The sequence below is a fragment of the Heliangelus exortis genome, chromosome 20 (genome assembly GCF_036169615.1).
Source record: "Heliangelus exortis chromosome 20, bHelExo1.hap1, whole genome shotgun sequence".
NCBI lineage: Eukaryota > Metazoa > Chordata > Aves > Apodiformes > Trochilidae > Heliangelus > Heliangelus exortis.
In genome coordinates, this window is record NC_092441.1 from 10,834,094 (window position 1) to 10,861,595 (window position 27,502).

General features: G+C 39.0%; 1 protein-coding gene across 8 annotated transcripts in view; it reads left to right on the top strand.

The window, feature by feature from the left end:
* The first annotated feature begins 703 nt into the window (after positions 1-703).
* The window catches only part of B3GNTL1 (UDP-GlcNAc:betaGal beta-1,3-N-acetylglucosaminyltransferase like 1), a 107,165-nt gene continuing 80,366 nt past the window's right edge, over positions 704-27,502 (top strand). For 4 of the 8 annotated variants that reach the window (XR_011729932.1, XR_011729933.1, XR_011729936.1 and 1 more), the window contains exons 1-5: positions 796-1,129; positions 3,879-3,995; positions 4,120-4,219; positions 8,303-8,367; positions 15,787-15,852. Coding sequence is in view for 1 of the 8 variants with exons in the window: in XM_071764223.1 (XP_071620324.1) it covers positions 1,028-1,129; positions 3,879-3,995; positions 4,120-4,219; positions 8,303-8,367; positions 15,787-15,852 (450 nt within the window). In the remaining 7 variants the exon portion in view is untranslated. Of the gene's footprint in view, positions 1,130-3,878; positions 3,996-4,119; positions 4,220-8,302; positions 8,368-15,786; positions 15,853-27,502 lie in introns of all 8 variants that reach the window. The other 4 variants (XR_011729934.1, XR_011729935.1, XR_011729938.1 and 1 more) reach the window with 3 other exon arrangements.

Here is a 27,502-nt window from a genome sequence, read left to right on the forward strand (position 1 = left end):
GGATGGAGAGAAGCTGTGTAGATAATTTGAAATAGAATCCAAGGGTGAATTACTGCTTGGCTGCCTTCCTTGCCTCCTCAGTTCTCAGATTTGTGTGCCAACAAACATTTTAAGATAACTCTTCTCTGTTTGCTCCTTGAATTGTCTGGCTGTTCAACAGGCTCCTCAGATAAACAAGGGATAATCTTAGGATTTTGCTCTACAAAGATTGCTTCGTGCAAACTTTAATGCTGAAGAGGTTGCTGCAGAGGCTCTGGTCTTGCAGTCCCGTTGTGAATACTTTCAAGGGGATAAATGGTGACACAGTCAGAGTTTCAGTAAGTTCATGATCAGTAACAGTACCATCACCACTGCTAGGTACTCACCCGTTTTTAAAGGTTATTAAGAAATAAAAAAGGCACCAGTAGCCCTGGCTTGACCCACAAAAAGTGCTGACTGGAGAGATGCAAGCAACAACTTGTTCATTCAGTAACAGGTGGGAAACTGCAGGCACCCTGACTCTGACCAAACACCCAGAGGCCCCCAGGCCCTGAGCCAGCCCGGGGGGACAGACAGACAGACAGACAGACAGCAGCCTCCCTGAGCACCCAGCGGGGTGGGCAGCTCCCCCAGGACCCCCGAGCTCCCCCCGGACCCCCGAGCTCCCCCCTCCCGGCCCCCTCCCATCCCCCCAGCCTCTCGCTGCTCCCGCCGCCCCAGACAGTCTCCCGGCAGCGGGGCGGCACTTCCGGCCTCTCCAGCCGCGCTTCTCTATCGTCGTTCCTCCCGCTGCGGGGCTGGGGGCGCGAGCAGCCTGAGGGGACGCGGCGGGAACCGGGGGGGGATGAGGGGGGAACGGGGACGGGGATGGGGGGGGCAGCGCGGCCGCTGGGTCCCCGGGGGCACCTCCTGAGGAGAAGAAGCGACGGGAACCCACGGGAACGCCTCCCCCGCCGCCTCGGCCCTACCCCTGAGGCAGCAGCCCGCAGCCTCGGCTCCCCCCGGGGCTCCAGGGGGTTGAGCGGCCCCCGCCCCCCCCTGAGGGGCCATGGCGGCGGCGGCGGGGAGAGGCGGGCAGGGGCGCTGGGCCCGTCCCCGCAGCCCTCAGCCCCCCCGGCAGCCCGCGGGGCCAGCCCGGGCCCTCCAGGTGGTACGTGTCAGGCCGGGGGAGGGCACAGAGCCCCGGGAGGCCGCGGTGCCCTCGGTGCAGCCCCGCGGGGGCTCCGCGGGTGCGGGGCGGAGGGAAGCAGCGGGGCGGCGGGAGGGGATTTCGGGCTTGGGGCTGGGTGGCTCGGCCTCAGAGCGCGGCAGGCAGGGCGTGCGGGGTTCCGTGTTTGGAAAGGTCGTTTTAAAGTTTTCTTCCAGGGTTTGGTTACTCCCTGTAGCAATATTTGGGTTTTGTCCTTTCAATGAGTTTTTCTTTCGCTAATGTACAGGCACACGGTTCCATGTGGTTTGGCAGCGGGTTAGAGGTAGTGAGGCAAACGTCTGGAAAGCAAAAAATACACAAATAAAAGTGATGAACAACTTCATAGTCCCGGGTCCTAAAGCCAAGTCAAAGTTTGTGGCCTGAAAATCTTTATGTGCTTATTTAGAGTATCTCGTATATATAATTTGACAAAACTATAAAACCAGTGTGTTTCTGGCAACAGACACAACCCTCTAAATGCTTTTTAATAGTAACTAATTTTAAAACCTGGTTTTAAAATTACATCTTCTGATTTCTATAAAATCTTCAGCAGGGTTATATTTATTTTAAAATTTAATTTTCCATGTTATGATATGGAGTCAGGTAGGAGTCAGCTTCACCTGAAATGTCTGGAGACTGAAATGAATATTGTCTTGGGGTTGTTTGTCATATGTGTTCTCAGAGGAGTATGATGGGGGTAATGCTAGAAATGAGGTGGGTTTTGGTTTTTGGTTTGTTTTTTTTTTTTGACGCAAAACATTCTGTTGCACAGTTTGTCACTTTTTTTTTTTTTTTTAATTTCACATTTGTCCACATCAGTCTTCTGATTGAGTTAATGCTTTTTCAGTGGCCTAGCTGGGGGAAGAAAGGAGGTTTTTTGGTTAATACACTGTTAGAAGAAAAGGGACTGAAGTACCTGTAACTGTTTCACATTCTGTCATTTTTGCCATGCATCAAAATTCACTTTACAGGGAAGCCATGAATCAATATCTGTTACTAAAAAATACCTAAAACTGATTCAGGTATTACTTTAGAGTGTGTAAAGTTCAGGGAAACCCAGATAGTGTCACAGTGCTCAAATCCAGATCTGATTCAGAGTTCTGTATTTTAACTGTTGTGCTTGGCTTGCAGGCCATGGAAATGTTCCTCTGTTGGATTCCACTGCAAATCAGTCTCAGGTAGTGAAAGTGGAATCAGTTGTCACTCCATTGATCTTGGAATGACACAAAATACACAAGTAGCTTGCAATTTATATCCCTGTGATGACTCAAAATTTCTTTGAAAGAGCCTTGTGTGTGTGTGTGTGTGTGTGTGTGTGTGTGTGTGTGTGTGTGTGTTTGTGTGTGTGTGTGTGTGTGTGTGTGTTTCACTCTTATGGCAACAGTCTTCAAATATTTGGAAGGCTGCTGCAAAAAGAGCTGGAATAGTAACACGTGCTGGCACTGGGAAGTAGTAGCTGGCAGAAACTGCCACAGAAGGACTCCAGACATTGGGAAAACTATTCCAGGTCTCCCTTGTATCTGGTTTTAGAGATTGCCTTAGCAAGGCTGCTGGTTCTGTCCCTGGAGAGGTGATGGTTTGTCAGCAATGATTTGCTGTACCTGATCTTGTTTTGGGACAGAAGAAATAGGCAGAGTCTCCTGAGGTTACTGCCAGCTGGGGTTTCTTACTGTGAATCTGCACCTGTAAGGGAAATAGTGCCCTGGGTCATGTTTGTCCCTCCTGAGAACAGCAAGAGGGCTGAAGGATTCTGACACAGTGCCCTGATGGCAAAGCTCCCAGGTCAGGACAAGTGTCACCTGGGACTGTTCTAGCCAGGCCACAAATGTAGACATGAACTGGAGAGAAAGTTTAGCTCTGCAGTGTCTTTAATTTCTTTTTGGCTTGTAAAAAAAATAAATACAGAAAATGAGCAAGCTGATTAAGAAGGGTAGAAGCTAAGAAGCACAGATATTTTAATCATACTGCTGTAACAGTGATTTGTATGGATTTTGTTAATTGTGACACAGAAGTGTCAAGGAATTTGGCTCTGTACCTTATTTTGGCAAGTGTCCAGCTCAACATTGCTGTGATAGCAGCACTCTTCAATTTTCATAAACTGCATCTGGCTACTGATGTACATTCATCTGCATATGTGTCACAACATACATGTCCTCACAGGTACCTAAATCTTGAATAATTAAATTTTGATATTCCTCTTGTATTTTCCTTCTTAAGATTCTCACATGCTCACAACAGGAATCGTTGCTCTGTTTCTTCAAGCTGTGCATTTATGGTTACACCACATGATAAGGAGTTTAAGTTCTGTTTCTAGGAACTTCTTAAAGTGTCCCATGAGACTTGGATGTGCTGCCTGTGCTGTCTGTTTGAGGTTCCCCCTCTATGTACACTCTTAACTCCAGTTATAGATGTTCTGTTAGCATTGTTGGTTCAGCAGGCTGCCTTGTTTCCTTGGAGATCTACCAAAAGCCATCTTATAGAACTCAAAAAAAATGAAAACAAAAATTTGATAGAGAAGAAAGCAAATCATGTATTTGTAATGAAAATAAAGGAACTTGGCTTACATTTCTATTTTTAAAGTGCATTTTTTTGTCAAAGTTAGTTTCAGAAGGATCTAGCACTTCCCCTTAGTAATGAATTTCTCAATGTAAGTAAACAAATAGTGTTTACTGACATACATTTGGTTTTTTGTTTTGTTTTTTTTTTGTAGTCTGTCATTCTGACTGTTCACAACAGTGAATGCTGGTTAGATGAATGCTTGAAGTCAGTTTGGGAACAAGATTTTAAAGGAACCATGGAGCTGTCAGTTTTTAATGATGCCAGTAAGGTATGTTTTATGTTTCAGACCTTATTTAAAATCCTGTCCAAGTGAATACTGTCTCTGATGAGAGTTTTTGTTTCAGACTGTGGTTTACTGCACAATAGCTACACCTATGTCATCATTTTTCTAGGACAGTTCAGCTGAAATAATTGAAAAATGGAAGATGAAGCTGGAAGGTGCTGGTGTTCCAGTGGTTGTTGGCAGTAATGACTCCTCTCAGCCTGGAGGTGGTATGTAGCTTACTAGTGAGTTATTTCAGAGTTAGGTTGTCATCACAAGCATCTTCTCTTTTTCAGGTTGAAAAGTGACTTTGTAGCCACTTTTTTTTTTCCAATTGCAGTGGAAAACCAAACCAAACCAAACCAGGTTGTTTTCCAGAGCTCACTGTTCAAAAACCCACTCCAGTTTAGAATTTGGCCCTGTTGGTTTTGGCTCTGTAGAATTTGTTTAAGCATCCAGGAAAGTAAATGTGGCTTGCCACTTGTTCTCAGCTGCAAAAGAATTTAGTTTATTTGTAGTATACACAACAGTCTGGTTAGAACTTTGCCATTACTTTCTGGTATCATATTTGTCTTCAGGAAATGGGTTTTAAGAAAAAAGAAATCCTGAATTTCTTACGTAATGATTGAAAAGGTAAATGCAGATCTTTCAGTGTTGTGGAGAAGACCCTAGAATAGAACAAAATACATTTGCTTAGATACCTCTGATGATCAGATACAAACACAGGTTTCAGGAAACTTCTGTTCTGAGCTAAAAACTCATTAAATTCCCAAGTACTTACCTAAAGGGTAAAACGAGATGTTTGGTGATCTAGCAGATAGGTGCATGGTGTGATTCCTGTATGAGTTCCATTTGCCCACTGGAGGAGATAACAAACACATCTCTTTAACAGTTCTGTTCCTTTGCTTATGGGTTTTCAGCAAAGGAGGTTGCTCAAATGTAAAATAGATACAGGAGTGTGTTGTGCTCTGGAGAAGCTGGTGCTGGATGACATCAAAGTTTGCAGATCACCTCTCTTGGGGAGGAGAGCTCAACAGAACAAAGCAAGCAGAGCGCTCCGCTAACATTTGTTTGGGAACTCTGGAGCTGATGTTGCTGTCTCTCTGGATTTTGTAACAAATAACGAGTAAGAATGGACACAAACTGGAAACACTAACACAAAATACTGGTCAGTTTCTGTTTATAAATTATCCCCTTTGTGAGTAAAGAATCCTGAGCTTATTATGGTCTTCTCAAAATGGTCTGATGATGAAAAAGCTCAGATCTCTTTCAGAAGGCTTAATTTTCATCCCCTTGATGAAATGCACAAATAAATAGGAGTTTGTGCACGGAATTTGCCTGCAACTTGGTACAGGCTCTGGCTTTGTTTACTGTAATTTCTTCTGACTATAGACTGCTTGCAAGCTGTTTTGTAAACAGCTGTCAGACCCAGCAATGCTGAGGTAACACAGTAGAACTGGTGCTATAAATATTTTTAGAATTAATATGTCTAGCATGAACTGTTGTTTTGACAGTGCAACTTGTGGTACTGGCATTACTGAGCTGGTGATGACAAAAGGCAGGCAAGGTTTGTAAAGGGAATATTTCTCTTTTGGGCAACTGATAAAGCTGGGGTTGAGCAATGTCAATAATTGCTTGTATTCCTGGAAAATTATCTGTCCTCCTTTTCACCTCCTCAACTCTTGGGAGATCAGTCTTCTTTCAGATCTGACTTCTGAGTAGCTGATGATCTAGAAACAAAGTATGGTGTGATTTCTCAGGAAAAAAAAAGTCAAAGAATAATAGCAGGAGTTGTTAATTATGGTGCTCAGGAAAACTGGTTAGTAGTGTTTTTGTCAATACCATCTTGTTCTGTCATGTATTTTTTACTTTTATAGAACATTTTCTGTGTATAAAGTCTTACTTCTAATAGAGTATAGTATTGATCACAGGTGTAAACTGGTTTTGAGTTTGCAAGAATAAACAGAGGAAATGTTTTGACAATATTTTATATAAAATTCTGGAGCTGGTTCACATTGCACTTTAGGAACTGAAACTAAAACTAAGTTTGAGTTGAGAACTACAAGGAGCTTTTTGTGCCATTAGAGATGTGTCAGATTAAATTTTTTTTAACGTGCAATTTGCCAGTGTTGTGATAGCTGAAACCTGAACAAATCTTTAAGAAACTGGGGGGGATGGAGAGGGTGTGTGAGGGGTAGAGGAGAGATGCAGCTGTGAGCATTGTTTTAAATCATAGTATGAAATGCCTGGTTCTTTTTAAAAAAGAAAACTGATCTTATTCATGTGGAAGTCACTCTCAGGTCACCAAAACAAGGACTTTTTTTTTTCTTTTTTCTTTTTTTTTTTGTGGTTGTTACATTTTAGGAGCAGGTTACTTGAAATCCATAGTATTTGTTTGCTTTCAGTGATTTACTTTTATTATGTTAAGGACTAGTTACAACTGTAAGGAGTCTTTCCTTTAAAAGAAGATGCTTTAGTACAGAAACAATGTACTAGTCAGGCTTCACATCTTCAACTATTTACACAAGATTAGGATTTATTTCTGATTCTTTTCTAACATGTCAAAGAAAGGGGGGGAACCTAGAAAAAAAGAAAGGGTCACTTGCCTAAAAAAAGGAAACCTTTTTCTTTCCAAGAGTGAGGAATGTTAATATCTCACTGAGGCTTAAGTTTTTATGGCTGTAACCATGGTAACAGGCTCTTTTCACCAAGTAAGCAGGCCTTACAAAACTCAGAGACCTGGCACAAACATTTGATTTTGTTCAGTCGAGTAATATTAAAGAAATGTTTTTACTCATGCCAAACATAGGGTTCATTGTAGTGAAACAACTTTTGGTATCAGGTTTCTTCTACAGGGAGTCACATCTCTCCTGTTAATAATCTGAAATACATGCATTTTCTCCTCTCCCCTCTAAAACATTGCTGGTGGATGAAGAGCTTGAGGATGGTTTCTGTCTTAATCTTAGAAAAAAGTATTTTCTAACTTTTTCTCATAACAAATATTAAATATTAATCAAGATCTTAAATATTTCAGAATGTTCATAGGATAATATAACTGTCATCTTGTAGTTGCCTCTAAACTTCCTTGATTTTTTTTTTTTATAATTGATTGCTGGCACTTAATTATTTTCTATTGAAGACTGTTGAAATATTGGAGCATGCTAATTACAGTACTGAAATATAGTAACAGGCTGCTTTACAGCTGGTAGTGATGTATGAGAGTAATGATTTAATTATGTTGGGCAAATTTAGTTCTTTCCTCATCTTTTACCCTTTTGGTAGAGACCTTCACAGTGTGAGGGCTCTGCTTGCTTGGCGTGTCTGGACCTGCTGACTTGCATCAGGAGTTTCCCCTCTGAAACTGCTCCTGCCAGGACTCAGTTCTTTTGTGGTAGTTACTGACTTTGCCAGCTGCTTTTTTTCTGCCACTAGGAAGGAAAATGGGAATATCTGTGGATGTGAGATTACATGTTCATATGGGTGTATAAAATAATATGTAAATATATAAGATAACAGGTCCAAGAAATCCATGGTGAAGAAAAGTTAAGGAAGGGATTGAAATACCCAAAATACGCAAGAAAAGAACAACAGAGTTGTTAGGAAGAGCATTTATTAGTCATATTCTGCTGGTAGTTGACATAATGTTCCTTTGAGGCATTAAGAAATGCAATTAAATCTTTTTCTGTACTTGGACAACTTGGTAAAATAGCCAAGGAGCACGTGCATTAAAGCTAAGTGAACCTTTTAGTCTGGTTACATAAACCTGTATCCCATGGAAAGAGTAGAGAAAACAGAAGGAACTTTAGGGATAATATTATTCAAAATTATTCCTCTCCACTTCAGTGTATCTGGATTTACATTTTCAGTTTTCCCATTAAAGAATAAAAGCCCCCAGTACTGCATGTTTCCACACTGTTTGGTTTGCATGTTGCTGGATTCACTGACTTAGTTCCAGAATACTTTAAACAAACAAAAAGACCAAGTGGAATTGATTTAGCTTTTTGCAGAATATCACTTGATACAATGTGGTCTTTTCTTACCTTCCAGATATATCTGTGTGAGGGGTTAGCAAAAGTAGTCTGATTCTGCTTGATGGTAGAATTCAAATGCACACAGCTGATAATCACTCAGAGAAGAAGACTGAAATACTATTTAAATATTTGTTAATTACCTTGTTTTAAGTATGGAAAGATTGCATACTTTACCTGATAATATTTTTTGTATTTTCTTTCATCTCTTCCTGGTGGCATTAAGATTTAAAAAAAGGGAAAGCTAAAAACTACCACATAATTTTATCTTTGTTTTCTCAACAGTTGGATTTGCTAAAAATCAAGCAGTAATTCAGAGCTCAGGAGCCTATCTCTGCTTTCTGGATTCAGTAAGTTGATGCGTTTTGTCTAACTCACCTTTGTTAATAAAATTCATCTGTTTTTAATGTAGTTTCTGGTTTTCCCTGAAGAGAAGCTGTTTAAAGGTATTTGGGTGTTAAACATGCTGTTTACTATTTATACCCATCCTGTTGTCAGGATTTTTCCTTCCTATGTTATTCAGAATGTTATATTGATGAGAAACTCAAGAGCCAATCTGCTGGTTTTTAATGTAAAATAGGAGATGTCTTGCCATCCATCTTGAGTTTTTTTTGCTCTCCTTTGGTGGGTATCTCCTGTGAACCCACCCTGCTCCCTAACCCACAGATAACTATTTGAATTTATCCAGCTTCATGTGCACTGAAGGTGCATGGCTGACCTGAGGAGTGGTGCCCTGTGGCCAGGAGCAGGCAAGAAGAGCAGGACCCTCAAGGCTCACTGATCTCATGTAATTTCACCTGAAGATTGTTTCCTCAGAACTGGAACTGAGTTGTGGTTTACTGTAGGACCAGGAGGAACTGGGGACTGGAAGTGTAGGTTTTCAGGTTGGATTCAACCTAATGTTGTGACTGTGCTTGCTAGAAAGAGTCTTGAGAGCAGAGATATAAACTCTCAAGCCATATAACCTAACAGATTTTAATTTGAGTGATCTTTTGGTTTGCAAACTCCATTTGTTGTGTCAACTAGACAGAAGGATTTTTTCCATCTGTTAAAAGTTTGCCAATTAATCAGTGTATTTGTTGCAAGACATGATTAAGGGCTGGTACATTTCTTCTGACCCAAAGCAATGCAGCAGAAATTTGCTGTCTTACCATTGAAGAAGTGAAGCTTTGCAGGTGGCTTTCCTGGTCTTTATTATTGCTTTTACCAAGTTACTACTGTACTTAGCTAAACAGTGTGCCTTTTTAAATGAGTTGATTTGAATTTATCCCAGTTTCACTTTGACAGTTTGTTGGCTTTGAGTTTTGTTTGTTTGTTCTACAGAGTGTATTTCATTTATATCTTTCTGTGTAAGTTTATGGAGGGTGAGGCTTTGAAATTCAAACTATGGTTGTTGCTCTGTTGTTTCTGTTTTCTGTGTAGCTGTGAAGGATAAGAATACGTCAGGGAAGCAAATTACAACTATTAAGGAGTGTAACAGCTGATGATTTGAGATTTCTGCAAGATTACCACTAGCATAAGTTTATATTTAATATAATGAAGACTACACAAAGGGATTTGATTGAGAATTTTATAATTTGTAATGTGGATAAGCTTGGAAAAAGCTGCCACGATGTTTTGTGTCACACATTTCTGTTCCTGCTAGTAAGGCAGATGCTTCAAAATAGGAGGCTTGCTCAGCTATTAGAAACCTGAGCTTGATACAAAGAAAACACTAACTGTATTTTCTACTGCCTCTTCTTGTGACTACCTTTTTTTGCAGAAAACAATAGGAGGAAATAAAATGAACATGGACATTGCTGCAGTTCTCAAAATTGCTCAATATTTTGGCTGTAGTTGGTCAATGTTGTGTTATAATAGCTGAGACACAGATGTTGCCAGCTGTTTAACAGCTCTGCTTCTACACGCCACCTACCTTCTTCATTTCAGTCACCAATCCAGTCTCAGGCTCTCCAAGAAGGAATGTTGATATCAGCCTTTTGGAATGTGCTGCAGTGATGCCAGGGAACTGACCTTGAGGAGTGCAGCCATCATTTCAGGTTTCCTATCTGTACACGTGGAGAGAAATGGGGCTGGGTCAGTACTTTGTATGAGTTTCATATAGGTGGAATAATATTTTGCAGCTCCTTGGATATTAATTCCACTTCACTGAGTAAAATTAATGTACAAGCATATTTGGGAGCATCTTTGGATGTACTGGCTCCAGAGAGAGTCTTTTGCTTGCCATTCCAGCTGGAGTCAAGCTGCTTGCATTACGTCTCTCAACACAGATTTGTGAGGACAACAAATTGGGAAGAAATGTGGAAAAAAAGGTTCCAGAGCTCAGAACTGTCAGAATTTGATCAGCCCATTCCAGTATGAAGTGACAGCTGTTAGACTAATAGCTATTGTGGAGTTTTTGCTGTGGCTGTTGTTACAGATTTCACCTCTAAGCTACTGAGGCTTTTTTTCCCACCAGGAAAACAAGTGAAGATTGCAGATAGCTAAGAAATTGTTCATATTTGACATTTGTAGTTTCAGAAAATCCTGGCCATAATGACAGTATAATTAACTAATTAGGTAGATACACTTGACTGTTACTCTTCAAACTACCTGCAGTAGGATTTTATCTACTAGTTGCATTTTATTGTAACCCTGGTTTCTTGGTTCTCTGGAGTGGTTACCATCTCTGTTAGCATCATTTACCCAGTTGTGGCACAGCAGGACTCTTACAGGAAAGAATTCCCCTTCCTGCTGTTTTCATTGACATGCACTTAAACATTCCTATACTTCTATAAAGCAGGATTGCTTTAACAAGGATCATGCTTTCATTTCATCCTAATGTGTAGTGTCTCATTGTTTCAGGTTTAATTGATGTGTTGCTGGAGGGTTCCTGCCTGTTAAAAAAGAAATATAAAAATGTGTCCTTTTTTTGACCTGCACTATTTCAAACCCAGTCACACTCACTGGAGCCCTTGGCACACTTGGTCTGCTCTTCTGGAAGGCTCTGTTGGGAATATATCCCTATTTCTGAGATTCTTAACAAGTTCAAAGCTATGACTTGCCACTGTTTTGCCACAGTGTCACTGCTTGCTGAGAGCTGCAAAAGTCAGAGGGAAACAGTTAAGTTTTAATTGCCAAAAGTGAGGGTGGGCCACAGGATCAGCATGGCCGTGTTTGAATTGGCAGCTGCTGACCTGGGCCTTTCCCTTTGTCAAATTTGCTTGTATGATCTGAGAATGTTAATTCTTAATTGCTGTGAAATTGCATGCTTCTCTTGAGTTTCAAGTTTAAGAACACTTCATCGAGGGGGTATTGGAAGAAGGTGGCTGGACCTCAGCTATCCAGACTTGCTACATATTTCAGGGACTCCAGCCCTGGAGCTAGCTCTGTGTGATAAACACAGCTGCTTGTTTGTACAGGCTCCATATCTTGCTGGGCTTGGAAAGGGGAATTTCTTGTTAGTTGCCATTATGCATTGGTCTACAGGCACCAAACATTTTTTTAAATATTCTTCCTTTCTTTCAAATTAACAGCTTTCTAACTTAGGAAATCAAGCAGTGATCAGACTTCATGTAGTTGTTTCTTTGTTGTTGTTTTAACATACTATTCCTTGCAAATTTGAACCTCTGATTTAAAAACTAAGATGTTACTCAAATAGTAGGTAAGTGGGTGTAGTGAACTCCATTATCAGAAGCCCCTTCTTCCCAGAAGAGTTGTGCATGTTTGTGAATCACTAACGAGCACCTAAAAATCAAACTATGCATACTTGCACATAAAGGCAAAATTCCTCTTATTTTTCTGTGAAGAAGTGCATTTATTTAAAAAAAGGATCAAATGCTTCTATCTAGAATATGAAACATTAATTTTCTATTTTGTAACTGAAGAAGAAAGCCTTCAGAACTTGGTTGCCATAACCTCTCCCTACAGATACCTTCATCTGGTTATCAGTGTTTGGAATTGAGAGTGAGGATTTTACTCTTGTCTGAGTTCACTGATTTTTGCTGGTGAACACTGTGCCAGTTACTGCTTCTCTTGCATGCACAGTTCCTCATATACTGCTTTTGGTGTTGTAACTGAGAAAGATCCTACATGATCTCCAGTGACTACAGAAAAGCTGGATATGGAAAGGCACATGACAGTGTTTGATGAACAAATGCATCAAGGTGGAAACTGCTTCTACAGCAAAAATTTTCTTATCAATTAATACCCGGATTAAGAGACTCCATATAAATATTGTAAGTAATTTTATATTGATGGAAGGTGCTAGTCATTCAGACACATAAGAACACCAAGTTTTTCCTCCCACACAGACCTTTTTGTTGCCATGCCCAGAACTAGAAAGGTGCTCAATCAAGTCAGCTTCTTGAACTTTGAAGTGCTTTCTTTGTAATACCCTCCTTTCTCCATTTAATTCAGAAGCACTAACAGGAAAGGAGTATTTTTTTCTGATGATCTTGCAAGTCCTGACAGATCACGAGGATGCATTCAGCTCAGGTGCCAGGTGTGGCCATTAGAGTGCATGTTTCAGATGCATTAATAGTGTGGGGCTTCTTTAGAAACCTGGAGAATTCCCTGGAGAATTGCCTGGGACCAGTGTGTTTGCTGTGGTGGTGCTGTGGACAGGTCAGGCTTTGGAGGTCCCAGGCCTTTTACTTCCCTGGTTCAAGGAGCTGACATGAACAATGGTGAAACTTTTTTCTGTAGTCTGAGCATGTGCAGGATAAATGAGTGACCATTTGATGGGTTGAAAGGCTTTGACTTGCTGAAAAACAGTATAGCATCTCCAAACATTCCTCCTGGTGTTACTACAATTAGTTATTTTATGTGTAAGAGCTGCAGTGGAAGTAAGGTGCTCTCACTGTGAGGATGGAGTGTGTCAGCTTCCCTTTTTGTTCTTTTTGGGCAGCCAAATACAAAGGAATTAAAAAAGCATGTGATGCTGAGGCTGTAATGTGAGCTTAAGAAAGCACTTCAAAACTGAGCTCTAATCATGGTGTTGTTTTATGTGTACTTTTCCGTGGTTTTAAAAACTACATATCTATTGTACATTGAGCTGTATATTTTATTTTACTTTATGGATTTCGTGGCCTAAGACTTTGAAGGGAAAAATTGTCAGGTTATCCCTGTGGAGCTGACTGCAGACTGCCTGGTTGGAGAGGCCAGTGGATGCCTGTCATCTGAATTTACCCAAACTGGGTTAAGGAACACATACTGGAGCAGCAACAGTTTTGAGTAATATTCTTAAGCTCAGCCTATTGACTTTGTTTCCTTTTTTTTCAACTAAACATGAGTAAAGTTGGGCTGAATGGCTGAAAAGAATGGGCTGCCCAGGGAAGGGGTCGATTCTCCATCCCTGGAGATATTTCAAAAGAGCCTGGATGTGGCACTCAGTGCCATGGGCTGGGAACCACGGGGGGAGTGGATCAAGGGTTGGACTTGATGAGCTCTGAGGTCCCTTCCAACCCAGCCCATTCTGTGATTCTGTGAAAGTAAAACAATTAGCTCAGGATAAATCTTGTGTGGCTTTATGAAGAGCAGTGCCTCTGGTTGGAAGGAAGGCAACCCAGCTGATAGCTGTGTGACTGGTTATTATGAATTCTCAGCATCTGTACCTGGTGTGGAACCTGACAGGAGCCAGGCAGCTTTCTGCCCAGGGATGTATCTGACAGGAGCACAAGCAGGCAGAAGTTCCTCACGCTGAAAGGTGATGGAGATCAGGGTCCTCCACTGGCAGAAACACATCTGGGCTTGTTTGGAAATCCCTGCTGGCTTTTCATGTGAAATAAAGTCCTTTTCATTCTCCCATCTTTCAGCAAATTGTTTTCCTACTCAGAAGGGACACTGGAGAGCAGGAAGCATGTTTGTAATCAACAAAATTCCTACAAAATCTGCATTATCTTGAGTGTCTAGTGTAGGTTTCTAGTTATTTGACTTTATTTTTTTACTGTTTACCTGGTTTTTTTGGTCTTGTTTACATTGTAGATGAAAGTAAATCCAGCTATGTGATTTGCATTTTGTGCTTAGTTTGGGATTGTTATTTTAGTTTAAGACATATGTTATTTTTTTATTATTATTATTTTTTCTCTCCATGAACCTGGAAAAGTATCACATAACTAGAGCAGTGTGTCACATCTCAAACTGTTAATTAAATAAAGGTCATTCAGGATAAGAGTTCACAGGGTTTTCCTGCAGTAGAGAACAAAAATGTATGGGGAAAATAAAAAAAGACATTTTGAAGTTTTTGTGGTTCTAGTGCCCCTCTTTAGCTGGATTTTATAGACCACTGATGATCTTGATGATAGCCTTAGGACCCCAATCTGTAGACTTGTGAGTTCTGCCAATAGCATCAAACAGACCGAGTGTTTTGTTAGGGGGAAGGAGACCTTTCCTGTCAAGTTGTCTGGTTATGAAAACAAAACATTGACCTGGATGGTGAATAGGATATTTGAATTTAGTTTTAATACTTTATGTGCTGATTTAACCTTTTCAAACCAAGTGGATTGTCTTTCATCTTTTTGAATGTGTGAGTTCTGTTCAATTTATCTCTGTTGTGCAGGATCATAAATAGTGGGATCTTTTACCCCTCGAGCTCCTGTTCTGCAGTGTCAGAGATAAGTTACATTGTTCTGGAATTCCCTGCTTTTTGATAGAGGTCTTTTGCAATCTCATTTTTTTAGGGATTTAACAAGACATCTAAGAAACCTCTGTAATTCCTAAAGGAGTGAACAAAGCTCAGTTAGAATACATATCCTGTTATTTACATAAAAAGCAGTCTTTGGCTTAAAAAAAAATCATCTCTCCAGCTGGTGTAAAGAAATGTGATTATAGTTGTTCTTATGAGAAAGAGGATAAAAGGTTTTTTGGAACATTTGCTTGATACAGTACCAGAATTCTGGTGCCTTATTGATAAAGTGGATTAGCTGATAAACAGGTATCATTTTAGTTTTGAAGTAGGTGATGCATAGAAGTTGAGAAATCAGGGTTTTTTTTCACTCAGCTGGCTTTAAAAATCAGTACCATCTCTAATGTTTATTACATTATGTAAAAAATGTAAAAAACAGAAAAATGCTTTTCAGAATATATTCCTTCTGTCTTTTTAAAATGCATGTGTGACAAGGCTTGGTTTTATTAATCCTGCATTTTATCTTTAACCTTGAATTATATTAAATAGTTGGATCTACTTCTAAAATGTTTTTCATCCTTGTGTTGTTTTTGATAAAACTGTAGTGTCACCTTTATATCTAGGTCACTTAACCCTCTAGATCTAGATATTTAAACACTGATGTATTTTTGTTGCTACTGAGTTGACTGAAAGTTTTGAAGTGAAAGTTGTTGGACTTGTCAAAGGCTGAAGGCTTTCCCTTATCAATGAAACAAGGCATAGCCAGACTCTAAAGAACATTTCTTCATATTACTGTAGTCAAAGCCTCAAGTTTCATGCTTCCAGTCAAGGTTAGTTTCGTGTCTGCACACACCACTAGTACTGCTATTACACTCTGTTGTTAATGAGGTAGTTAATTTCTTTAGAAGTGTGAAATGGGTGGGTGCCCATTACATCTGTGCTGAGATCATGGCACAGTTGTCACGTAGTAGGTTTGATCTCTTCCACTTTGAACAGAACTGAGTTCAATCCACTGAAAGTGTGAAGTCTCTTGATATTTGTTCCACTTGTATTTCTGACTGCAAGCCAGTAAAATGATGTTAATTTAACAGAACATTCTAATGTGTGTCTGAGTACTGTACTGTGACCCTTTTTATGTTCAGTAACAGTGTGCTATTTATTCCAGGATGATGTGATGATGCCACAGCGGGTGAGGCTGCAGCACGAAGCTGCCATTCAACACCCAAACACTGTGAGTACTTTTTCCTTGTGTGTATTTGTGGGTTTTCTTTTACAGAGTGCCGGATACATCTTTAAAAGGATATGAAAATTTCACAGTAGGGCTGGTGGAGGCAGAGCAATAACCAGTGTATTCTTTTCCTTATTTTTAATCCTTTCACTGAATAGTAGCTTTGATTGAACTTCTTCCGTTTGTTTTCTCTGCTCAGTAAACCAAATCTCATGATGACAGTGACACTCTCTTTTGGATAAGGATACAGGTTTAGTCTCATGGATGTAATGTAAACCAGAGTGCCTTTCTTCTGCAGCATTACTAAGTAACATGAAAAGCTGCAAAGGATTTGCTACAGCTATGTTTTCTAATATTTAAGAGCCAGTGAACTGTAAGGAATGTATGGGTTGTTAGCATTAATAAACTGGCTTACAGTTAAATTGATGTTTGTATCTGCCTGCAAAAGAAAACATCATTAGAATGCCACTCTTTATTTTTGTGAAATTAACTCTCAAAAACATTCCATGAGATTAGTTATTTCATGATCATATTATCTAGATAATATATCTAAATGTCTGTGATTTTAAATAAATGTCTGTGATTAAGGCCAGTATCTTTTAGTGATAATTTGTGTATATCTTCTATTTACCTAAGGGTAGTAAATATAAATAATTTGTTAAGGCAATTACTTTATTTGTTCGTGTTGTTGACATAAATACTCCCCACCCTGGTAAAAGTGAAAACTGAGTTTTTATTCCTACCAGCAGTGTTCAGCAAAAAAGTAGACAGTGTTTTCACATCTCTGAACTTTTCTCTTGTGAGACTTAATTCAATGTGCAAAAAGTATCTAGAAAGGGAAGGCCAATTGACTTGATCTGTCAAGAAAGTATTTTCTGCAGGTCCTAGAACTAAACAGACAGTTTTAGGTTTATCAGTCTCTGAGAATTAAACACCTTTTGAACTTTTCCTCAAACACACTTGCCTCACAGCAGATGTGTTTCAGCTGAGGAATGTCTGCCAAACAACCTGCTCTTTGGGGGTGGGATGAGCACCTGCTCATCACACCACCTGCACTGGGGCCTCAAGGTACCTGATAATCCTTACAAGGTAATTTATCAAAGTACAGTTTTGGTAGTATCTGAGGAGCAGATAACGTAGTTCATATTCTGAACATAATGAAAAGATACATTTGAAATTGTTTTTGTTCTGATACAAATCAGGTAATGTAATTCTGCAGTAAAATATCAAAAAACTGGAAAGGCAAGTTGATCCAGTAAGCTTGTTTTATGGAAACTAGTATTGGGGGCTATCATATTTCTTGCTTATAATACTTTTTATATCAGTTATCTGGCATATTTGTAGCTAAAATCTTCTGTTTATGAAAGTGTAAAAATATCTGGAAATGAATGGAGAGAAAGGGCTGAGATTTTAAGAGAAACAGATTTGTGTGTTCTTCACATTTAACATCCACATACTACAGCTGGGTAGAGCCTGTCTCATGCCATCACTTTCTCTCCACTTCCTACTGGATCACAGGGTTTCCTTGCAGCTTTTTCAGCAATGAGGTGTTTTGTTTTTTTTCTTTCTTTCTTAAAACTTCTAATGCCTTTTATTGTCTATTATTTCTTCCCTTGTGTAAGCATTTTCTTTCTTTGCTCTTGAACCCTAGGAAGGCAAAAATGAATCTGTGTTTGAACTGAATGGAACATGTCTTTCACCATTTTACAGGGGTAGAATATGTCCCTAGTGCTTAAGTGAACTGTAGCTTCTGGGTTGATGTTGTATCAGACAGAACTCTAATTCAGAGTCTGAAAGGAGAAATGGGAACATCTGCTCCTTATGAGCAAATGTGTGGTGCAGAGCTCCCCAGTAGTTCTGAAACAACTTGAGTTTCTTTGAGAAAAGTTGACCTTCTGTCTACAAATCTACCAGTGACAGGGTGGAATGCTGTTCTTAAAAAAGTGATCTCCCTACTCTTCTTAGAATAATCATGCCATTCAGTTTTCTTGCCTTGGAAGATGGTTGGGGATGTGTGAATAGAGTTCTGTCTGTATTTGAAGTTCTGACCCTAACTTCAGTCAGTATGATAAGCCAGAGTGGGTGGAAGAAAAAAGAAAAAAAAAGCAGAAGCTTGAGAAAAGCCAATGTAGCAGTGAGATTTTTTTGTTTGTTCCTGAAATTCTAATTTGCAGGCTTGGACTTTCCACTGTTTTGTAACTTCTTCTGACCTGGATTTTTGACTTCATGTAGTCTCAGTGCACTAGCAGAAATTTTATTCCTCTCACTACTGTGTGAGTGTGTGTGTGCCCCTGTGATCTGATTGTGCACAGAAACAGCACATGGCTTCCAAGTTTTGTATTTTATATTTTAACTTCTCAACACATGGAATCAAACTGTGGGCAAAGGCAAGAAGGAGTGTTATTTCCTCTTGTTTTCATTGCTGAATATAAGAGGGAAATCTGCACCAGTGTCAGGATGAACACCTTTCTGTGCTGTAAGATTACTGTCCTTTTTCTCATACACACAGGTGATACCTGGCTTACTGTTAGGGAGCCTGGAGTATTTGCATTTCTTCAATGAGAAATTCTCACTATTTTGCATCTCTAAAGTAAATTTTTGGCTTATGCTGTAGTTTGGATTTAGATGAAGAGCTGCAGTGCCTGGGGCCATTTTAACCTGTGGCATTATCTGAATGTGTTAACCCACTGCCTGAGTTCTGCATATCTGTGATGGGTAAGGAGACTCTTAAGCCAGCTGATTGGATTGAGTGAATTTGAACAATGCATGGCACTGCTAGTTCACAGACCTGTTCATCTGCCTCTGGGACAGCTGTAAACAAATATTGCACAATCAGCAAATGAGTTGGAAAAATTAACAAAGGAATGAGATAGCTGAGCTTGATCCTTAAGAAACAACTCCAGGCCAAAGGCATTGTATGATCTCCTGCACCCCAAGCTCACAAACTAAGAAGTGAGGTAGTTTGAATTTTTTTCTTTTGGTCTGGACAAATACATTTATTGATTTTGAAAGTTAATAAATAAATTTTTTTTGGTATTGTTACTGAACCCTGTGTACAGTGTTAAAAATTTCAATCTATATCTGAAATTGCAAGTAAAGATTTTCTTAGTAGCAAAAGAAAGAGTATACAGAAAATCAGTAGCTTCTTTCTTACAAGTATCATTAAAATTAATGTTTCTAGTTACACACAAAGTAGATATTAATGTGGAAAATAGCTTTTAAATTTAGAGTTCTGAGTTTTTACATGACTGTCATGATAATGAGACCAGAATATTTTTCAAATTACCTCAACATCTCAAGAATTTTCATATTGGCAAGAGTGGCATATAAGTTAATGAGGCCAGCATTGTGAGGACGCCTTAAAAAATATTGAGTTTTCTTTGATTCTGTGTGCAAAAAGATTAATAGACATTCTCATTCTGTCAGTGGGTTCTGTAGTTTAGATCTCACTCTTGTCCCTGGAGGGAAGGAGGTAATTCCAGGTAGTCCCAACCAGTTCCCAAGTGCTTGCATATCAGAGCAGTTCTTGAAGTCAGAGTGTGCACTGATTGTTTTGTATACAGAAGAGCATCACATGTAAATAAATAGTGTGTGCCAACTGATTTGTTTTCTTGAGTAGATAAGGGATTGTGTACTGAACTAATGGAAAAAACATCCAGAGATCTGTTTCCATTTGTCCTGGTTTTGGCTGGGATAGAGTTAATTTTCTCCTGAGTTGCTGCTAGAGCAGGATGGTTTGGATGTAGTAAGAGGATAGTGCTGATAATACATTGATGGGTGAGTTGTTGCACTGAGTCGAGGACTTTTCAGCTTCTTATGCCTTGCCAGCAAGAAGGCTGCCAGTGCACAGGAAGCTGGGAGGTGCAGGGCCAGGACAACTGTCCCAAGGTGCCCCAAGGGATGGTCCATGCCACATGGTGTCATTCATGCTCAGCAAATCAACTGGAGGGAGGGGGCTGGGGGTGGTGACTGCTGCTCAGTGCTGTGCTGGGCATCACTCAGCAGGTGGTGAGCAGTTGTACAGAAGTTGTTGTGCATAACCTATTATTCTTGTTGTTATTATTTATTATTCTATCTTTCTGTCCTAGTAAAGTGTCTTTATCTCTGCTCCTGAGTTTTAAGGCTTTTCCCCCTTGACTCTCTTCCCCATCCCACTGGGGAGGATTGAGTGAGTGAGCAGCTGTGTGATCCTTAGTTGCTGGCTGGGGTTAAGCTGCACCACCCTCTCATCTCAGGTGTTCAGCTGCACATGGAGAAACTCTTGTGACAGAATTCCAGTGCAGCATCACTCACTGGAGCATTGGCTTATCCAACAGAAACTTTGCAGTCTTGTACTGAGCAGTTGTGCCACAATATATCACATTACTGAAAGTTTCTGGGGTTTTTTTGTTTTGGTTTGGTTTTTTGGTTTTTTTTTTTAATTTGTTTGTTGGTTGGGTTTTTTTGTTTGTTTTGTTGTGGTTTTTTTGTTGTTGTTTCTGCTTATTATTTCAACTCTGGAATAAAGGCAGAAGATTGTTTTATTTTTCTTGTGCCAGGCCAGGCTGCTTCATGATGAAAGGGGGCATGGGATAAAAATTAGAATGGGAAGGAAAATAAGGAGGGAAAGCACCTTGTACATTGGCAGTCAACAGCAGCAGTTTGGGAATCCTGGCAGTCCTCAGTGTGTAAGGATTTTACATTCCACATACCAGGGGAGTTTGGTCACCTCAGAAAGATCTGAAAGCCTTTTGTTTACTGTATCTTCTTATTAGTCTAATGTTAGAGTTGTCCTGAAAATAACAAATTACCTTTCAAACTGCATGCTGTTCTTCCTTATGTATACTTTCTCTTGGGAGTCACATTGGTTATTTTTATGCAGTCTTACATTGCACTTGGATGTGGATTTATTCTATCTAATGGAAAAGGCAGCCTTGTTTGTATAGCTAAAGCTCCAAAATTGAGATAATGCATTTCATCTATATCTGAGTCTTTTTCTTAAAAAAAGTCTTTTGTTAGATAGTAGTAATTGGAATTCAGAAGCTTTAACACTTGTATGAATTTTCATGTAATTGCCCCTGAAAACTGTGCAGAGGAATGGTTTATTAGATGTTCTTCTGTTCCAGTGGAGTTAAAAGTCCTTATTAAACTCACTAAGAAGTGACCTGAAATCTCAATACGTTCATGAACTATTCAGCATATTTGGATCACAGTGTGATGCTGCACAGTGAAAAACAAAAAGTGGTGTATTAAGATCATTGCTCTGTTAGCAGGCAGCAGCTCGCTGCAGCTGAAAACTCTGTGGCTGTGATAGAGCAGTGCTGAAGCCGAGCTACGTTCCCTGCCTTGCAGCAGAACCAACAGGGCTGCTTGGATCTGTCCTCACAGCAGCTTCACAGCTCCTGCCAGCCTGGAGCACGGGCAGACTGGGGTTATATCTGCCTGTAAGAGACTTTCTGGAGCTTTAGATCAGATCTTCTTTAATTGGATTAGTGTGGTGCAATGGGCAAGGACTTCATTTGGGAGTGAGAAGATGCAAATTTGCCCCCTGAGTAGCTCTGCCAGTCCTCATCTACTGTTTTAAGGAAGCAGTCAATGTTGTTCTGTAGCCTGAGCCTTTATTCCTGTGGGGTTTTATTACCTTTCTCTACATAATCAGACAGCTTTGTACTGGGCTGCAGAAAGAGGTCAGTGGTATCTTGTATGTGATTTTGCAAGTGTCAAAAGATAAGTGGAGCTTTGCTAAACTGTCATTAAACTTAACACATAATTTTGAAATATTACCCCTCTGGTGTGACACAGAAGTCCCTCCATTCAAATTCTCTCCTTATTATGTGCAAAAAGTTCATGGCTGTTGGTTTTCTTCTCTCTTTCTGAGTCTTCCACTGAAGTCCAGGTTTTACCAGTCTCCCTTTTATAGTTTTGTATTCTAGTAGTTGCATATAGCTTAGCAGATTTTTCTTTGATAAAGGCCTTTATTTTGGACATAAAGCTGATTAAAATCTTCATCACATAGAACTTAAGTAATCTTTGTTTCTCTTTAGTTAATTTGCATAATCTCTTCTGTCTCCCTTACTCAGCATGTTTGAGACAGCTCCCTGTGTGTTGCCCAGGCATGTCCTTGCAAGTATTACCTATGGAGTTTAACTTCAATATTAGCATTAATTCATATAACATGTGCTATTAGAAGCAAATGATTGGATACTGGTGTGTTTTGAAGGACAGATGAATAGATCAAATTTGTCTGCTTAACCCTGTGTAATAGGAATTTTCTCCATCTTTAGTCCATCCTGGGTGTGGACAGAGGAGAAAAGATGATATTCCTGAGGTGTTTACTTACAATTGTGGATTGTCTAAAATCAGTTTAATTTTTGATGCAGGAGAAAGAAGTGTCCAGATAAATGTTTTTATGAACTAATCTAATTATTATGGTCATTAGAACTTTAATACTTTGTACTTGGTTCCCATGTACTGCACACCATAAACAAATTGCAAGTCTTTAGGGTTTGTTTTTTTTTTTCAGCCAGTGGAAACTGTAACTCTAAATTAAGTCTATCCAGTATTGATACTTACAAAAAGATATCTATATAAGATTTCAGGAAATTGTCATTGGAGGTTTTTAAAAACCATTTATACTATTTCAGTAATCTGCTTTTCTTTTTGAGGGTAGAAGTCTAGAGCAGGAGCTGTGTAGAGTTTTCTTCTGAAATGGTGACACTGGAGTGTGTTTAAGAGGAGAAAATGTGGTTCCTTTCCTTTTTCTGCACTGAGTAATATGGAAATTCTTTCCTTGACAAAGAGAGTATTAGGTTTACAGAGGTATTCATTAATTGGACCTTTTCATGTACATCACCCAGATCTGCTGGAATTCAGCTGTGTCTTTGCTTTTTATTAGCCAGCTTCCTTGAAGATTATTTTTAATTTGGTATTTCTGAAAAACCACAGTGCATTTTTGAAGTCACAATGTAGGTCTAAGTCTGTTCTGCATTTAATGAAATACCCAAATGAGAAACATCCCAACTTACACCACTTTATAATCAAATTTTTTTTTAATATGGGGTCCACATGCCAATAACCATGAAACGATTGTGATTAATAGAGACTGATATTCATGAATGTCTGATTGTCATGGAGACTCTCAGCATATTTAATTTTTAAAACTATGTCTGAATTGTCTGAAAAATCCAGATCCCCTCCTTCTCTTCTTTAGTTATTTTGCTGTGGTGACAGACACAGGAGGAATTGGATTTAAAATAGAAATTGTGCAAATTTATTGCTCCTTTTGATGGTTCTTTAGCTTTATGCAAAAGACTGGTTGTGTAAGCATCTTGACAGGATCTAAAGAGATGATTTAATTTGCATTAAATTCAGATTGCATGTGCCTTATTATAGAGGTTAAGCCCTTAGATCCTGTTTGTCCCAGGATGGCACATTTTGAACGTGGATTTCTGAGGCCTGGTCTCTCTTCCTACCTAAGCTGGTTATCAAAATACTGGGACTTACTCATTTACCTTTTGAAAGGACTTAAGAAGAAACTCATTTAATTTGCTGTAGTGTCTCTTCAGTTACCTGAAGTTTTCCCCCAAAAATGTGATGTTTGTCCTTCATGATTTCATATGCATGACATATGATGTCACATACTTGTGTATCACATCACACTTTCAGAATGTGTGTGTGGTGTGATGCTCAGTTGTGCTCATTCTGATTGCACCACCTTGACTTCCTAATTCATTAAAGAAATTCACTCTTCCTTGATTTTGAATTACTTTTTTTTTCTATATGCTAAAAATAAACATTTAACACCCTACTGTGAACTTTAGACTTGAGCCAGTGCCAAGTAGAACGTTTAACAGGTGTTCTTATTCATGGATTTCTACATAAGAACATCTGCTGAAATGGATATTCATCTGACCCAAAGACTCTCTGAGGAGTCAGCACTGGCAACGTATTTTGTAGATTTTAAAACATGCTTTTAATACATTAGGGTGTGTTTGTATCTGTACACCTTGTGCCATTACCTCACAGGTGTCATGTGTTCTGAAAAACTCTGTTTCCTTTGTTGGAAGTGAGGAGGAAAGAAAATCCATTTTACCATCTTCTTCTTGAAGTATGTAATTTTGAAAATATTTTAACCACATAAAAATAATCCTCCCATATATTTTTCCTTTTCTATTATGTTAAGTGATGGTCACAAGATCATTCTTAAAGCCACTAGTATCCTCAAACATGTAATTATTCTGCTGCATTAAAAAATGAAAGGGAATATGGAAAACCACAATATAATTTAAATAAATTATTTTAGTATTTTTAGCATCATAAATTGTAAGTCTTTTTATTAAGGTCAAAATCCAAAATGCTGGTTGGTCTCTTTAACTGTTGTTGTGCCATATAGGTTTCTCAAAGCATTTGTTGTAGTTATTTCCATAACCATGTACTTGTCCAGGAACTCAGTGTAAAGTACACAGCTATATTTTGTAAATATTTTTTTTTTCTTTCAGGTAGCATAGTTTTATTAACTAACTACCCTGCAATTTTATAAGGTTATTAAGAAATTAGTTTTCTTGAGTTTGAAAGAAATTTTGTGAATTCTTTTAGTAAGAGTTCATTTTCCTGAAATACAAGGTAGCATAAGGGGAATTTGGTTAAATGACAGCTAAATCATGCCTAGGCTGATATTATTATTATTATTATTATTATTAGTAGTAGTAGTAGTAGTAGTAGTAGTAGTAGTAGTATTTTGACATAGTTTTATTTCCTTAATGGTTTAGCATTTTATAGGCTGGTTCTTCTAAAGCACTCCCACATTGGGAAGGAACACCATCCAGTAATATCCCACAGATGTTTCTCAATATAATTTTACAAAATATGGATTTAACTCTACAGAGCCTTGGTTACTTTAAATAAGAATACCAAGAAGCAGAACTGGAAACTGAGCTGATAAATTTCTTTGAGATGGTCTTGCTTCCCTGTTCCAGTATTCTGTAGTTGAAATAGGTTTTAATAGTTAATGGTTACATTTGAGTTTTAGGGTCACTCTAGTTACCATCCTGCAGATCTGGCTATTCTGAGTAAATTACAAATAAAGACTTGTGGAAAGTTGTGCTAATCATGTTTCCTGTGAGAAATGGGTGATCTGAAGAGAAAATGTGGAGTCACAGCTGTGCAATTAAGACTTCATCATTCTATTATGAAAAATTCACAGGTCCACTTGAAAAGTGAAAATGTGCTGTCTCTATTAAGTGCTCTTTTTGTGGTAAATTCCTGTGTGACACTTCCAGTGAAGCAGCACAGATGCTGCTGATCCATACTGGTAACACCTGGTGCTAGAGGTACTGTACCAATGCCTGAAGCTTTGCTGATCTTTTAGAAAAACACATATATATATTTATAAAGGTGGCTTGTGCACCCAGGAAGAAAATGAAAACTTTCTATAAATGTTTTTACAACCAAATAATATTTAGATTATTACATGAATGAAAACCAAATAAATCAATATAGAGAGGAAAGACAGAGAGAAAATATTTCATTCTCCTGTCAAGTTTTCTTCTGAATTTCAGGATATGTTGGCAGTGTCACGTCAGCTGGGAGAGGAAGGGAGGAGCTAATACAACAAAAATAATAGAAGTGGGCTTTGGAGACAGCACAGGTGATATTTGCCTTTCCTTTATACATCAAGATCTAGGCATGATCAACAAAAGCTGTTCTTAAGGATTTGGCTAAGATAAATGTCTTCTATTTGCTCTTTTTCTTTTGGAAATTACCCTCTGTGGACACTCAAATGGGCATAGGGGGGAAAAAGGTTTTGTGCTCTACAGATAATCCTTCCTGTATTGCTTATTGTTTGAACAGTCTCACAGAACATTATCTGGGATCAGATGCCATGATACATCTAATTGAAGTTTCACTAAGCAGTTAATTACATTCTCTTTCACATCATTTAGTCATATTTCTAACATGAACCTCAACACTACATGCTTTCTCCTGGTGTTTAGAAAGTTTTGTACTTTATATATAAACCTTTGAGAGCTGCATTTCACCTAATACATAAGGTAAGTTGAGGAAGGAAATTTATTTTATACAGGAAACTGGATTTTTCCCTGCTACAGGGTATTTTAAAACTTATGAAAGAAGCAACAGTGAAAAGCCTTTCACTTCAGTTCAAAAGGAAATATTCAGTGAAATGAAGATAAGAAGCTGTGTGAGACCTGGAAGAAATGGGAAATGGTGTGCAGTTGTTTCTGATGCCACAGCTCAGCCAGGGCTGGAGGAAGCTGTCTGTACTCTGTACAACTGGTTTGGATGGGAGGCAAGAAGGTGGTTAAATGGGCTGAGCTGTACTGAAGCAGTACCCAGGCTCATGTGTTGGAGATGTTAATCTTGCAGCCATGGAAGTCGAGTCCCTGTCATGAGTCAGAGTCTCATTGGGAGAGGAATGGTACAGCTAAAGAGCAGAAAGGTGTCAAATTCTTTTGGCTGAGGGTCTAGAAATAAATTTATTGCACGGTGACAATTTTTTGTCTGTAAAACAGACCTCTTAACATGATGCTGAAAGTCTTGAGTGAGTGTTGGTGCTGAAAATGAAAAGAGAGCAGGAAGTCTTTGTGCTGTGCAAAACATTTCACTTTTATGGTAGGGAAGGAGGAAGTGTGAACATTTCACTTCTTATAAAATGCTAACTTTGTTATGCATTTGTAGTTATTTTCCTGCTGTGTTGCAAGATCAAAATGCAGCTGTTCTCAATAACATGCACTTATGTTGGTGTGTTTTGCTGTGATATCACTTTAATTAAAGAATGTGGTTAAGTGAAGTTTTACAATGCCATCTTCTGCAGGATTGAGATTGTGCTTGTGGGTGCCATGCTGGAGGCTTTGGTACTTCCATGGAAATCTTACCAAACTCTTCCACAAACAGAGATGATGATCTGTCTGATGATCTAGGAAGAGTTCTGTAAATAATTCTATTCTTAAATAAGAATCATCCTCACAGAACAGAATATATGCACATCTGCTGCAACTTCTTTGAAGTTTTTGAATCTGTGGAGTGCCCTCTTTGAAAATATATCTGTGAAATCTTCTAACTGATATTCAATTTAAAAGAATTTGGGTTAACCTTCTGTAAAGGTCTTAGTATTACTTAGCTGTAATTCAAGAAGCAGTTAGGACAAGGATTAGAGTCATTCAGAGAAATCAGTAGTTTTCATTGAGGAAGTATTTTCATAGTTCAGAGATACTTTATTTTATTCTTATGGGATAAGCAAATTGTGATTTCTTTTCATGTTTGTTGTTTTGATTGTATTTAATTATACCCTAAATTGTGGTGTTTTGTTACCAGCAGTCACCCAGCAAGATCTCTTCATGGTGTTTTTGTTCCCACATCAAAAGTATTCATAGCTGCACGTGCAGAGCTCCAGCCTGGCTGCTTACATCTGAGTGGGGTTTCAAGCTCTGTAAATAGAGATAACCTGAAAAAATGAAACTTGCTGTGCTCAGTGGTTATACTTCACGTTCCTTGGGAATGCTTGGGGTGGAAAAGAAACCAAGGAAATTTTCCACACTGATCTTGAACAGAACTTGATGATCTGAAATGGCTGCTTAGAATTGCTAATACCTGCATTTTGGTGTCAGTTCTCAGTGAACAAAGACATCCTCAACAGGAGATACCCATCAAAAGAAGA